The sequence below is a fragment of the Sinocyclocheilus anshuiensis genome, unplaced genomic scaffold (genome assembly GCF_001515605.1).
Source record: "Sinocyclocheilus anshuiensis isolate Anshui unplaced genomic scaffold, SAMN03320099.WGS_v1.1 scaffold923, whole genome shotgun sequence".
Taxonomy (NCBI): domain Eukaryota; kingdom Metazoa; phylum Chordata; class Actinopteri; order Cypriniformes; family Cyprinidae; genus Sinocyclocheilus; species Sinocyclocheilus anshuiensis.
In genome coordinates this window covers 969,119-984,846 of record NW_015544138.1, presented here as the reverse complement: position 1 = coordinate 984,846, position 15,728 = coordinate 969,119, and the positions used below count along the sequence as shown (strand labels likewise).

At 31.6% G+C, this 15,728-nt stretch overlaps 1 protein-coding gene across 1 annotated transcript in view; it reads left to right on the top strand.

Moving 5' to 3' along the window:
• myo9ab (myosin IXAb) overlaps window positions 1-15,728 on the top strand; it is a 133,205-nt gene that overhangs the window by 42,462 nt on the left and 75,015 nt on the right. The window contains exons 4-6 of the mRNA XM_016494739.1: window positions 11,899-11,993; window positions 13,375-13,437; window positions 13,544-13,643. Coding sequence (XP_016350225.1) covers window positions 11,899-11,993; window positions 13,375-13,437; window positions 13,544-13,643 — 258 coding nt within the window. The remainder of the gene's footprint in view (window positions 1-11,898; window positions 11,994-13,374; window positions 13,438-13,543; window positions 13,644-15,728) is intronic.

Below are 15,728 nucleotides of genomic sequence, written 5' to 3'. Positions count from 1 at the left end.
ACTCACTCACTCACTCACTCACTCACTCACTCACTCACTCACACACACACACACACACAAACGTAAGGCCTGAAATGCAAGTATGCACACACACACTTCACACTATGCAAGTTATGCATTCTGAACATGCAGTTATTAATGCAGAGCATGTTTGTGTTCTCATTAGTGACATTTCTCTTTCAGATCAACTGCTGTCATGGTGGAGCAACATCTGGAAGATAACTTTTCTGAGCATGTTAGTTAGTTAAACTGTTTGGATTTGATTGACATTTGAAGGAAATACTCATAGAAAATCTTTACAACAGGACTGCATGCAAATGACTAAGCTTTTGCATCAGCATTTGTGTATTAAAATAAGTAAATAAATAAAACTAAATTTGATTACAATAAATAATTAGAATTAGATTTAAATAAATAAATAGATTAAAATTACTGTAGTAAAAAGTACTACAGTGAGTAAAAAAAAAACTTAATAGAAACAAAATATTTTCTAAATAATGTTGTCAGTTGGCATAGTATATAGCATACCAAATTAAATTAGTATAAATTGGGTCTTTATTCATTAAATTATATGCAGTAGTTGCTTTTCACATTTGACATCAAATATGATTGTCTTTGACGTCTATTAGATTGAAAACCCTTGACCTGGATGTAGAAAAACCTGCTGTACAAAAGAGGAAGATGAACATATATGTTTATCTAAATATCATAAACGCTGTATAATGAGAATAACTCAATCTACAGCCAATCAAAACCAAACATTTTCTTTCTGAATCGTTTATATCTTTCAGTTTGTCTCCTGAAAGCAGCAAACTGAGCACAGCGTCGATGACATCATCAGCCGCGCTGCATCATGTGACGCAGCGGATTTCATTCAAGCGATCGTTAGTTTCCATTAGAGACATTAATGATGCTGAGATCAGCCGTTCGATCAGCTTTTTGGAATGTTGTGATTCATCGTCTGAGGAACAGTGTGTTAGAATGATTCTTTAAAAGAATCGCTTCAAAAGAGTCATTCTGAATCGGACCGCACTGCTTTAGCAGTATTATTTAGTGTTTCTTTCTCATTGTGTTGGTTTTATAATGCAGACCTGTGTAAAATAAGATTAGTTTTGGCTTGCGAATGCTTCAGTCTGTCTGTCGTCATGCAGTGTGCGTGAATGTTGTCGACTCAGCAGGTTTGATCACACATGTGGCTGAAGCAAACCGCAAGACTGAAGACAGACAGACGCTGAAGATTGTACAATTCTTGCACAACGCAGCCAGCTAAAGCTGCAGAACTACAGTAAAGCGGGTTCAGTTGTGTATGTGTGTTTTCATGTGTAAATGTCGTGGTAAACAACATGCATTTTTGGATAGGGTCAGATAACGGTTGATTTTGAGGGAATGCGTGTGGTATCTATCAGCCTTCAGAGACGAGTGCTTGATGTTTATACATTTCAGTCTCATGCAGAATGCCATTTTTCCATTGGAAGTACCGTGATGTAACATGGAAATATAGTTGTTGTTTTTTATATACCATGGAGTGGCATGTAAACACTGTAGTATACAAGTATACAATCATTCTCTACCATTTTTGTCTGCAAATGTTAGAGAATATTTGAGAGGGATTTTTATTTTTGTATTTATTTTCCTTACATTATTATTATTATTCCTTAATATTATTATTATTATATTATTATTATAAAAATATATATCAAGCATTTGAGAACTGCTTAACTAGTTTAGATTTTTTTTGTTTCAAATTGTACTTTTGTAATATTTCAATATACTAATATTATTAAAATATTATAATATATAATACTATGACACACAATATTAGAATATGCGAATAATATAATATTTTATATTCTAATTTATCTAATATATTTATCTAATAATTTATGTATTTATATTTGTTTTTTATTTTAATTTGATTATACTTTATTAATAATAGTATATTATTGAAATATAATAATTTTACATTTATATGGTGATGTTTTATTAGAAACAATATTTCATATTTCAATATTTTAGTAATGTTCTATTAATATTAGTATATTGTTGAAATATATTTATGTTGAGGTATTTTATTAGAATATTTTAATAATACTATATTGTAATATTTTACACTATTATTTTTTTGTAATATTTACTTTGTAAACTTGAATGAATGAACATAAATAAATACATTTTATTTATTTATTTATTTATTTTTATGTGATCAGTGGTGTTTTCTGGATTCTGGAGTGAGTCTGAGGGTCTCGTGGGATGGTAATCACTGGAGTCTCTGTCAGCTGATGTCTTTGTCTCTTTTCTTCGTGTGGTTTGTGTCTGTTTGGACCCTGTGGTCTCTGGGGCCAGCTGATGGTTTTAATGCAGACGTCTCCCAGTGAACAGGGCCCTCAGGCCTGTCTTTGGCTCCGGAGGTATACGCTTCTCTCTAGGTGACCTATGGAGAGACATCTAACTAGTTATATATTGCTAAACGAGGAGCTGCTTCTACTATCTGGAACTGGTTTGGTCAGGGCTGTACAGTGCACAAAAATGAATAAATGTACTACAGTAGCACAGTTCTGCATGTGCATGAGCCTGTTTACAAACCTGTTGTCCAACAAAGATATCATTTATTGAGATGCGTTTTCTCCAAAATAACTTAATAACATAGTCGAGTGTTTGAAATAACTTTTTGTGATCAGACGTGGTGTCATATCACAGAATGAGGCAGAAATCATACTATTTTATAGTATTATATAAAGTGATAAAGGCTATGTCAATTAGCATTGCATTATAAATATATTTTATCCTCATAAAAATACCCAAGATTGCTTGAAGAACACAGATAAACCATATATTGTCGCAATCGTATGTTTATTGTCTTCAAGTTTCATCAGTTAAAATGTCTCTAGCTACGGCGATAACTGGACACCTTTGTCCATATTAGGGATTTCCTGGAGCCTCGTCAGTACTATTACTTCTGCGATGCATATGTGGAGTTTCTGCGCAAGGGCGCCCTCCGGCTTCCAGTATGAATTAAACAGACATTACATTACGTGTGTACTCAGTAATGCTCACTCACAGTCAAAACACCCTCTTTTGGGAAAAATAGGAAAGATAATAAAGAAACAGGATTTTTTTCTTGTCTCTTAGTGGATGCATAAGATTCCCTGAATTATCGTCATTGATATCGTCATCGCAATAAATACCAGAAATTACCGTGATATATTTTTAAGCCCATATCACCCATCCCTACTCGCAGCACCTTAGAAACTACACAGCAATGCACTATAAAACCGCTCGGAGCCCCTCAGCAACGCGTCTCGCTGTAATTGTGACGTCGACTCTCATATAATTAGTGTTTTCTTGTTGGAGAACATCAGATCTGACTGAACCTGAACACTGTAATCTTGTGTTAGATTAGACGCGTTCCTCTTCACGCTTCCCTCTCGCTTTCTACATTATACTTTTATTTTACTTTAAATATATTTATATTTCATTTTATATTTTTGTCATTTTTTGTATGTTACTTTTATATTTAATATTTTATCATTTGTATTCATTTTTATATATTTTTTACTTTTTGTATATATTTTTAAATTTTTATATTTTCAAAATATTATATTTTATATAAAACATATTATATTATAAATATTTTAGTCACACAATTCATGTTTTTTATGATCATTTATGTCACTTCCTTGTACCCATTTGTACTCTGTTGAAATCCGCTGTGTGACAGCAACCCTCCAGACATTGAGCAGAGCTCACAAACGGCTAGTTAAAGCCTGACACACATGATGGATGATGGTTTAGAGCCGGTTCTCCTTCTCTATCAGCTCGTGTCAGGTCTGTCTGTCTGTGCAGCTGTTGTGGACTGGTGTTTGTATGTGAACTGAAAACACAGCGACACGCTGCAATCAATCCTGCACACTCCAGCAGTAGAAGCATTCGCAGCACCCGCATGCACACACACGTCATCCCGCTTCACCTGGAATCAGGTCGCTTCATTTGACGAGACCTTCAGGGTCATGTGGAGTCACAGCGTTTCTGCTTCACGCTCACATGAACCTCAAAGATGCTCACTGTAGCACATACAACATCAGTGCAACCCTACAGACACACTAGCTACTGCATAGCAACCACCCAAACACCCTAGCAACTGCATAGAAACTGACTAAAGGGTGAAATGCAGCAACGTGAGAGCACAGGTCTCTGTGTTATCCATTACAGATGTGATTGTAGGATATTCATGTATAATCATCAGCTGGTTCTATTCGGCAACACCCAGAACACAATTTCTGTTGTGTAGTAATTTAAAGTCCATCTAATAATTTGTCTGTCCTGTAGTTTAATTTCTATGTTTTGCTCAGCTTCCAGGTAACATTTTACCCTAAAATCAAAGGGAATTAAAAAAAATCCATTTTGCTTAAAAAAATGAAGCATTTTTATTGTGGTTGTAAAGAAAAAAACACCATTTTTTAATTTATAAAAAACTAATGTAGTCGTTCAGTTTACGTCCTGTAGCTTGGAGTTTGTGCTGTAGTTCAGTGTTTGTCATGTATTCCAGAATCTGTCCTGTCATTCAGTTTATGTCCTGTAGTTTAGGTTGAAGATTCTGTCCTGTAGTTTACAATGTGCCCTGTAGTTTACAATCCCTCAGTTTTGATTCTGTCCTGTAGGTTAGAGTTTGTGCTGTAGTTCAGTGTTTGTCATGCAGTTCAGAATCTGACCTGTTATTCTAATACTAGTTCTAATGTGTTCAGGATGATGTGATGGTGATATAAAATAATCTGAAAATATCTCTGACATGTCATCTGTCTCTCTCTCTCTCTCTCTCTCTCTCCCTCTCTCTCTCTCTCTCTCTCCTCTTTGTTGTCCGTCTCGAGGGAGTCTTGAGTGTGCGATTGAGTTTCATCTGCACAGCAGCACAAATGCGATCAGAATTTTAGATGATCTTACAAATTGCTGCGATTGTATGTCATTGTCATCATTTAACCACATCTGCAGTGAACTGACGCACACGCACACATAATTTGGTTAGATCTGTAATAAAGATTTCTGTGTGTGTTTAGCTCCTCTAACAAATACTCCCTTAATGGATGTTGATTGTATGTTGAATTTATGAAAACATTATGCACTTTATTCAATTTCTTTGTGTAGTTTCTTTCTATGGTTCTTTCTTAGACTGTGGATATATGTTTATCACTTTCTGTTTTTATTTTTAGATTTTTGTCTTTTCATTGTTTTATTAATTGTTTTCATTGTTTATTGCTTTCCATATTATTTATGATATTATTTATTTTAATGTTTGTATAATTTATATACATTTTTGTATATTTTCATATTTTTCTTTTTATATATTTTCATTTTGAATGTTTCATGGTGTTAACCAGTAGTGAAATAACTAGTTAGTTAGTTAGTTTTTTGTACTTTATATTTTTACTTTATTATTACTTTATTATTTTATATGTTTTTTGTTAAATGTTTTGTTTATTTTTATATTGACTATTGCTTTTATATTACTTATCAAAAAAAAATAATATAAATGATAAAATAATTTCATATTTTCTTTTTATATATTTTATCAAAATATTATAACTTTTCTTTTTATCTGTCATCATTTAGGCCGTGTGGGCTACTGGTCTTAACTAGTAGCAGAATAACTAGTTAGTTAGTTAGTTGTTAGTTATTTTTTTGTATTTTAAATTTTTGTTACTTTTAAAAAAATTATGTAATGTTTTATATATAATTGATATTACTGTGGTTTTATTTTTATTTTATTTGTATGTTTTGATATTATGTATTACTCTTTATATTTATTTTATTTAGTTTAATTTAGCAAATACATGTTCAGTCTGTCTTCATTCTGTTAAGACATGCCCACTTTACTCCATCCAATCAAGCCCTTTCATTAAATATCCTGTTTCTCTTGGAAATTCACATTACAGAAGTGAGTGCAAAGTGAGCTTTTACTTCTGTAAATCAATCGTTTTCTTTAGGGATAGTGTGGGTTTGTCTGTCATGAGTCATGACTAGCTTTATATAACAGTATTTAATTATAAAACAATAGAAATCGATGCTATATCCTCATTTAGCCTCATATATCTGCGTGTTTGTGTGTGCAGCAGTTCCGCTCGTAAAGCAGAACAGAAGTTTTGACTTTTCTGAGGCGCTACAGAAGGAGATCTGAGCATTTAAATGAATCCATTGATTATTCATTTAGTCCAAACGAACCTTCAAACTTCTGCTTTAGTCTCTGTCTTCAGTCCGTCGTTAGAAAGTCTGAGTTTTTGACATGATCGCACTAGTGTGCTGTCTTACGATGTGCTAGACTCCATATAAAACAAACGTTTTCTGATTATTTCATAATATATATAGTCTTACAGCAGGACTCTTGATGTGAATGGTTAAAAACCCCTGAAGCTGAATCCTCACTGACTGAACGATTACGTTCACTTCACGCTCCAGAACAAACACGTATGACACAAATACCTAATGGAGTGATTTTCCCATTATTTCTCAATTAGACGTCTCTCTTTAGACGTGTTTTGGGCTGAGATTATTTAGCTGACATGAAACAGATGGGATCGGATGACAAGAGCTGTCAGTCGTGATGGTTTGGCAAACTGCACTTTTTTGGTTTAGTTTCGTAAGCCTGTCCTAATGGTATTTTGTTTTGTTTTATTTTATTTTATTTTTTATTGTTACATTTTCATCTATTTTATTTTGTATTTTTCTATAATCTATATTTATATTTATTTTATATGACTATATGTAATCTCCTAATACATTAAGATAACAATACATCTACATTAAAATATCTAAAATTACCTTTATTTAACTTGAAATGTTGAAAATGTATTAGTATTAATAGTGAATTGACCCTAATTTTAATTATATTATATTATATTATATTATATTATATTATATTATAATATATTATATTATATTAATTGACATGAAGATGGCCATGCAGACTATTGGTATGTGAAGGTGTCTGATATTGCATTAGTAAATTTGGTTGCAAAATAAATACAGTTTCATATTGAAAGTTCATCTTTTTGTTTTATTTGTATACAGAATTGACTGATCTTTGTGTAATTGTAAGGCTTGATGATGTAGTTAATGTCAGTTTTAGCTCAAGGCATTTTAATGCTAAGCCTTTGTGTGTGTATTTGCATATTAGCTGTGTGTGAGTGTGTGTGTGTGTGTGTGATTACACCTAGTGTTGACCCATATCTGAAGTGTGCAGTGACATCCATCATCCATCGCGACCGCTGTGCATTTAAAAACACGTCCAAATCTACAGCGCTAAAGCAAGCACACATTTAAAACATTGGATTTGCGTTGCATTTACTTTTTTTTTTTCTACGTTATGTTTTGTACACGTATCTTGCGCTGATCTGAGGCCTGTCTTGTGACAGTCGTCTGATCCCGGATCTTTCTGAAGGTCTGCAGCTGACTGAACTGTGAGGGCTTTTAGAGCGTCACTGATCCTCTGCGTTTGTGTCCGCAGGCGCGGGCTGGGAACCTCTCTACAGGATCTTCAGTACTGTGCTATTATTGTTTAATTAGGCAGCTAATGTGATTAGCTTTAGTTGCACTGCCTCGGGATACAGAGTGTTTGAGTATTACAAATGACAGAATAAACATCTCTGTAGCATTGCTGAAAAAAATGAAAGACAGTTTTAGTTTAATGGGACGTGATATGCTTGGCTTTCAGTGTGTGTTTGTGGATTACAGAAGGAAAGACGAAAAGTGATATTTTGAATATTTTAATGTGTAAATTGTATATTTTGTATAATTGTAAATATTTAAATATTTGTAAAATATTGAAATGATTTCTTTTACAAATATTATATTTGAGATATTAAAAAAATTATTTAAATATTTTTATTACAATATTTTTTACATAATTTATATATATATATATATAATTTTTTATATTTACATTATATTTTGAATGTTTTAAAAAAATGTATATATAAATTATAAATTAATTTTAAATGTGTACATATGCGTGTGTGTATATGTATGTATGTTATGATACTTTATTGTCAGACCAAGTCTGTTTACAATTATTAAACTATTAAAATACTATTAAACAGCTTATATACGTATATACTTATTATATAATTATATTTAAAAAAATTATAATATAATGATAATATAATTTAGCAGTTTTAAAACTGTATTTAAAATATAATTTTATTTTTTATTTAAATATTTAGTGTATATTTTTTAAGCATTTAGATAATTTAGAGGTATTTTAAATTTTTTTACTTGTATAAATGATATTTTGAAAAAAAAAATTCAAATACATATCAAACATTTTATTTAAATACCTTTTAAATATGCATTCATATTTTTAAAATAATTTTAATTAAAAAAGAAATTAGGAAACTGTAGATCTCATGTTTTCATGCAATCTAAATGGTATTCTAAGGTACTTCAAAGTATACCGTGCTGTACTATTGTCCATAAATAATACAGTAAAGTGTGTTTTTCCTTGGGCTGCTGTCCCAGTCCAGCCTGACGCCTCCCAGCGGAGCTCCTGAGCTCTGGGAGGTTCTCCAGAGTTCAGCTCTGTTTATGTTCACTTCATCATGTTCACACGTTTCTTGTCATTAATCAACTGTCTCACATATTCGGCCCTCCACTTCATGTGATGCAGGCTGTGTTTGTTTAAAGCTTAAGCTCCCTGCGTTTGGCCCGTCCTGCAGAGGAGCTTCCAAACGGAACGTTTCATCTTATTTTATTTGTTATTTCTTCTTGTTGTTCACCTACATAATGTCAATTTAAATATTTGTAAAAATTTTGATATGAATTAAATAAATGTTTTACATTTTTTTAACATATATTTAAATATGTATTAATATTTATAATATTTTTAATTATATTTTAAATATTTTGAGGGGCAGCTTTCAGCTTTCAAATGGGACTTTCATCCAGTGAGTCTTTTATTTAGTCCAATGTAAAGTCATGTTACATTTAATTTGATGTAGTAAATGTTTAAAGAAATATGTTTGCATGTTTATATTAACATAATATTTTTTTAAACCAAGTCATATTGAAGTTTATATTTTTTACTTTTATCTAAAAATCATAGTACACTATACAGTAATGCATTTTTACTTCTAACAATTGTTTAGCTAATATTTTTTTAAAGTATTTTAAGTTCTTTTACATATTATACAATTATATAATATGTACATACAATGTCATAAATACGGCTTTAAAATTCAGCTTCCAACTGTAAATTTACATTTGATTTCACATGTTGAAAATATGCATGTTTATAATTTTTTCAAACTTGCTATAATAAACTTTTATTTATACTTCTAACTGTTGTTCAGCTAATATAATGTACAGTAAATTTTTAATTATTTTACATTTTTTAAATAATTTGTTTTTTAATTTAAATATATTTTAAATATTTTACATATATAGATATTTATTTTTAAAATAAGATTTAATAATATAAATAATAATATTTTCAATATTTCAAGGGGCATATGATGCCATAAATAAGGCAATTTTTGAATTCAGCTTCCAAATGGAACGTTTAATCCAGAGGGATTTTTATACAAAAAAAAAAAATTATTAAAAATGTAAATTTATATTTCACATGCTTAAAGTAAATGTTTATAGAATTTTTTTTTACTTTTATTTAAAGATCATAAATACTTCTAACTGTTGTTCAACTAATATAATGTATACTTTAAATATTTGTAAAATACTTCTTTAATTTAAATATATATTTACAATGTTTTTGACGCATTTAAATATGTATTTTAACTATTTAAATATATTTTAATGATATTTAGAGGATCATATGAAGCAGCTTGCTTCCAATGACGTGTGCAAAAGGCTTTTATTTAGTACTGTACAATGTAAATTTGTATTTCATTTCATTTGATCAGTGTTTCTGGTAATATGTTTACATGTTTCTAAACACGTTTACTTGAATTTAAAGATCATAACTACAAAATACCCTTTTATTTGTTATTTCTAACTGTTGTTCAGCTATTGTTATGAAGTCATTAAATGAAATGCCGATGCACCACCTCCACATATAAAACCCCTGTTGGTTCCACATGACTCTGAGTGGATGAAGGAGCCCTGTGGAGAAAATTAAGCGAAGGATTCTCTGGTTGGCGTGTGTTTCTGCATGAGCTGCAGTGAAAGCAGCGGCAGGGACTCGCAGTTCCACATCATAAAGTTTTAATTGAAATGGGTCTCGTCGGGTCAGTGTGAATGGTGCAGAAGGAATTACTCTTCTAAACGTGTCTGAGACTTTCAGGCAAGACATTGTGTTTTCATGCACTGGTTAATTTTGAGATTTTGGGCTTTCATAAAGTGTTTTTTCAGACTAGTGTAGAGAAAAGATCCAAAATACACTTTTAAGTGTTTCTTGTATTGCACTTAATATATTTGCGTCTGTAGATTTCCATTTGAGTGCATATCTTTACAGACCATTTTCTCAAAATGAGTTTGTTTCTCCATTTCAGCAGCACTTACATACACCAAATTTTATAGTTTTATTTCTTTTTATATTATGCAGGTTTTTACTGAGAGGTTTGTTCATATATCATTCGCTTGATTTTTTGTTTCATTGCACTTTATTTGCATCTGTTAATTTCAATTACAATGCATATCTTTAAAGGCCATTTTATCTAAATGAGTTTGTTTCTCCACTTCGGCAGCACTTACATACACCAAATTTTACAGTTTTGTTCTTGTCTATATTCTGAAGGTTTTTATAGAGGGATTTGTTCATATACCATTTGCTTGATTTTTTTTTTTAATTGAACTTTATCTATTTGCATCTGTTGATTTCAATTACAATACATATTTTTAAAGACCGTTTTCTCAAAATGAGTTTGTTTCTCCGCTTCAGCAGCACTTACATACACCAAATTTTATAGTTGTATTTCTTTTTATTTTATACAGGTTTTTACAGAGGGGTTTGTTCTAGGGGTGTGCGATATATATCATCTGCGATAATATCGTAATTGTTGTATGAAGAATATTAAAAACATTATGAGTCAGCTGTCTTCGGCAGTCCTTAAGGTACCAGCACAATAACACACTCAGCAAAATATCGTCTAATTATCGTTATCGATAAAATCCCATAAAATATCGAGATATAATTTTTTGTCAATACAAACTACCCCTAGTTTGTTCTTATATCATTCGCTTGATTTTTTGTTTCGTTGAACTTTATCTACTTGTGTCTGTTGATTTCAATTACAATGCGTATTTTTAAAGGCCATTTTATCTAAATGAGTTTGTTTCTCCACTTCGGCAGCACTTACATACACCAACTTTTATAGTTTTGTTCTTGTCTATATTCTGAAGTTTTTTATTGAGGGGTTTGTTCATATATTATTCACCTGATTTTATACAACATTTTGTTCGTTAAAAAAAGGTAAAAATGTATTTTTTCTGTCTCTTGACAGTATTTTCTAATTTTCGGGGTAGCAAAAAGAGAAATCCAAATTTCCCTCAGTAAAAACCTTTAACTCTAATATGTCAACAAAATCAAACAAATATTTTGAGCCTGGCTTTACCCAGCGTTCAGATATATGTTCTGGAAATGTGTGCGAATTATTGCATATTTAAATAGATTATGCCTCATTTATGTATTTAAACAACATTTCAGAAACAAATTTGCATTTTTTAATGTAATCAATCAACTGGGGTGTATATATACTCTAAATGATTGCACGATTATGGCCTCTGGTCAGTTTTAACCATGAACAACACAAGTGTGACTCCCAAATGAACAATAGCAGAGGGTTAAGGAATCAGAGATGTGTGACTAAAAGTGTCCTGTTAGTCCTTCGTCACATTCTGGTCTGAAGTTATGATTAACTATAGTATTAATGTTTATGTTTCTTTGTTTTTCCTCCTCAGGCTTTTGGAAATGCCAAAACGGCCCATAACAATAATTCCAGCCGCTTTGGCAAGTTTATTCAAGTCAACTATCAGGAGAGCGGGACTGTGAGAGGGTGAGATGTGCTTTTTCTGTTTAGTCAGCTGTCCTGTTTGCTGTCTACATAGGGCCCTACCTGTGAACGCAGCATCCTAAATGACTGCTTTATAGTCACTTATGTCAATTATATACTCAATAGTCAATTATTTGTGACCCTGGAGCACAAAACCAGTCATAAGGGTCAATTTTTTTAAATTGAGATTTATACATCATCTCAAATCTGGTAAATAAGCTTTCCATTGATGTATGGTTTGTTAGGATCGGACAATATTTGGCTGAGATACAACTATTTGAAAATCTGGAAACTAAGGGAGCAAAAAAATCTAAATATTGAGAAAATCGCCTTTAAAGTTGTCCAAATGAAGTTCTTAGCAATGCATATTACTAATCAAAAATTAAGTTTTGATATATTTACGGTAGGACATTTACAAAATATCTTCATAGAACATGATCTTTACTTAATATCCTAATGATTTTTGGCATAAAAGAAAAATTAATAATTTTGACCCATACAATGTATTTTTGGCTATTGCTACAAATATACCCCAGCGACTTAAGACTGCTTTTGTTCTCCAGGGTCACATTTAGTCAATTTTAAATGGATTAAACTACTTTTATTGATACTTTTTAGGAGTGAATGAATTTAATACTGAATATTATCATCTTATAAGATGATACCGTCCTTTTGGAACAGCCTGCGTTTCCCTTGATGCTCTAATGTAAGGGCTGAACAATAAATCAAAATAAAATCGGAATGTGGCTTAGTGCTATTGTAAAATCGCAGTATTTATATAAATAAATACATTTGTATAAATAAATGTTATTATATATGTGTGTGTGTGTGTGTGTGTGTGTGTGTAAAATATGAAAAAGCTCAATGGTATAATGTCCAAGAATGTAGAAATTAAGACATAAATACTAGCATTGTAATTTTACTGTTGTAATGTAAACTAAAATTATTTGTTATATATATTTTTTTATTAAATACTCAATTTTTGTTATTTTATTAATATATTTTAATGTATTTTGTTTCATGTTTTTATTTCATAATAATAATAATATTGTGATTATTATTTGTAAATGTGGAAATTAAGGCATAAATATTGTTTTGGTTGAAATCAAGGCAGAAATAATATTTTGTTTAATACTCAATTTTTTATTTTACAGTACAATATTAATACAACATATACATACTTAATATATTTTAAAATATTTCTTGATGTGTTTATTTAATAATAATATTCTCTAATATGTCTCTAATCAGTTTTGATTTGAAAACCATCAGTGTTATTCCTGAGTTTTTGTGTGGAGTATTTGTAATGAATATATTTGCTTCTGAAGGAAATTTGAACAGAATCTTTATACGATTTTTTTTTTTTATTGATGATTGATTTCAGAGCTTATGTGGAGAAGTATCTTCTGGAAAAATCACGACTGGTTTATCAGGAGCACAATGAGAGGTACGTTACATGATATTATGTATTTATACCTAAAATGAGTTTGTTATTATTTAAACCACTGGTCAGTGTTAATATTACTCATACTGTATATTATTCTGTCTCACAGGAACTATCATGTGTTTTACTACCTGCTGGCTGGAGCGAGTGAAGAAGAAAGAAAAGCGTTTCATCTCCTCAAACCAGAGGAGTATCATTACCTGAACCAGGTACAGCTGCTCAAACCAGACCTGAAACAGATTTATTGTCAAATATGACACTGCATTTACAGTCTGTCTTTGTTCGTTCCTAATGAAAAGCGCAATATGCAGAAAACATTCTCTCAGCTCATTTTCTGAAAAACATGCCCTGTAATCCCTGGCAACACAAAGAACTGGATGATGCTGAGGCTGTTGCCGGGTGCTGCTGTTGCCATGGTGACAGTAGTCAGCATTGGCGGAGGCGAGATCAGAGTGAACAGACTGCTGGTCACGTGCGGCTGATCTCACTCACTCACACGCACGCTCGCTCGCTCGCTCGCTTGCTCACACACTCACTCACTCACTCACTCACTCACTCACTCACTCACACACACACACACACACAGCATCGGCTGCCGCTTTTGTGCCGTACAAATTCCAGGTTCAGCATTACGCTGATCATGATGAACATTCATGAATATTCAATTAGTGTTTGGACAGTAAAGGTCTTTATAAGGGCCAAAATATCTAGAAATGTGTTTACTATTTTACATTTTTATTATTATTATTATTAATATTATTATTATTATTACTATTTCAATATATTTAGAAAGACTATTGACAGGTTTATGGAAATATATAATAGAATGTAATGATGGAAAAATAATATGCATGAAATATTTTACTTATTTTACACTTATTTAAAAAATATTATTAGTAGAAAATTTCAATATATTTATTAAAAATGTAGAAAAACTTGACATATCTGCTGAAATAATATACACACACAAGATATTTTGACACTTTATTATTATTATTAATAATAATACTCAAAATTAAAAAACAAGACTGTTGAGTGAATTATTTTCCTTTAAATTTGTTTGTTTGCAAACACAAAGTCTCACAATACTGTTTGTGATCATGCTCTACTGTAGGTCTGTTTTAGCATTTAATCACCTAACAAACTATTTATTTATTAGTTGCTTGTAAAGTGTCCAGGGTTGGGAGGGTTACTTTTAAAATGTATTCCGTTACAGTTACAAATTACTTCATTAAAAAAGTATTCAGTATGCAGACATCTAGTGGCTATACAGTTTAGTATTACAGTTTTATTTTTATTATAATTTTTTTTCTTTAACATGTACAAGTACAAATAAATATAGTTTATACACAACATTAAAAAAATGACACCATATACATATTAGTCTATTTTAAAATAAGCCTACATGTCGAAATGCATGTGAAATGCTATCTTTCTTTATTTCATTGACTGATCCGGGGTGTGGGGACTCTCATGTTAATTTCTACAGTTTCAGGCTCATTTTTCGCTAGAAAATTTACAACTGCAGTCATGCACACCATGGAATTTTAAAGCACTAACAAACACTAAAATTTAGCTAACATGATGATTTCCATTCTAGTCGGTCTCATACCTGCAAATGTTCAAGTTGGTTGAGTAGCCTTTGTTAAAGTAAGAGTCTTCATGCATAGCTTACGCTGTACAACTATGTTAATTCCTTTATCCTCTTTGAAAACAAAATAACTGTGAAATTTTCAGAAATTAAAAAGTTTTTCCCAGCGTGAAGCATCGTAATTAATTCATCCCGCGTTTGAGGAGAATAATCGTATGCAGGTGTTATTTGCGCACACACCAGCAGGCGGCTCACGTGAGTCAACATGTGTCAACAGAACCAGGAACTAGAGCCCTGCATTTCAGCCCAGGCCCGACGGGCCCCGGCTTTTATGCGGCCATAGGGCCGGGCTTCGGGCCAATTTTCACGCCATAGTTCAGACGCGGGCTGGGCCTCGGGACTGTTTTAGGCTTCTCCTTATTTTTATATTTTAGACATCCATCAATTAGTGATGAAAATAAAATTGCAGCGCAAAGAGTTCTACATTCAAATGCACGCAATAGGCTTAAGTTTGCCGCAAAGCACCAGCAAAAGTAATTACCATGAATGCGTCAGGGGGAAATAGTAAGGAGATATTTGAATTATTTACTAATAAACTAGTGTTTTCTGAGTCGGTGTAGCAAGGATGAAGTTGTCGATCCTGACTCGCCATCTCTTCATTAGCCGCGCCTTTAGAGAGAAGTGCATCTTTACGGATTATGAT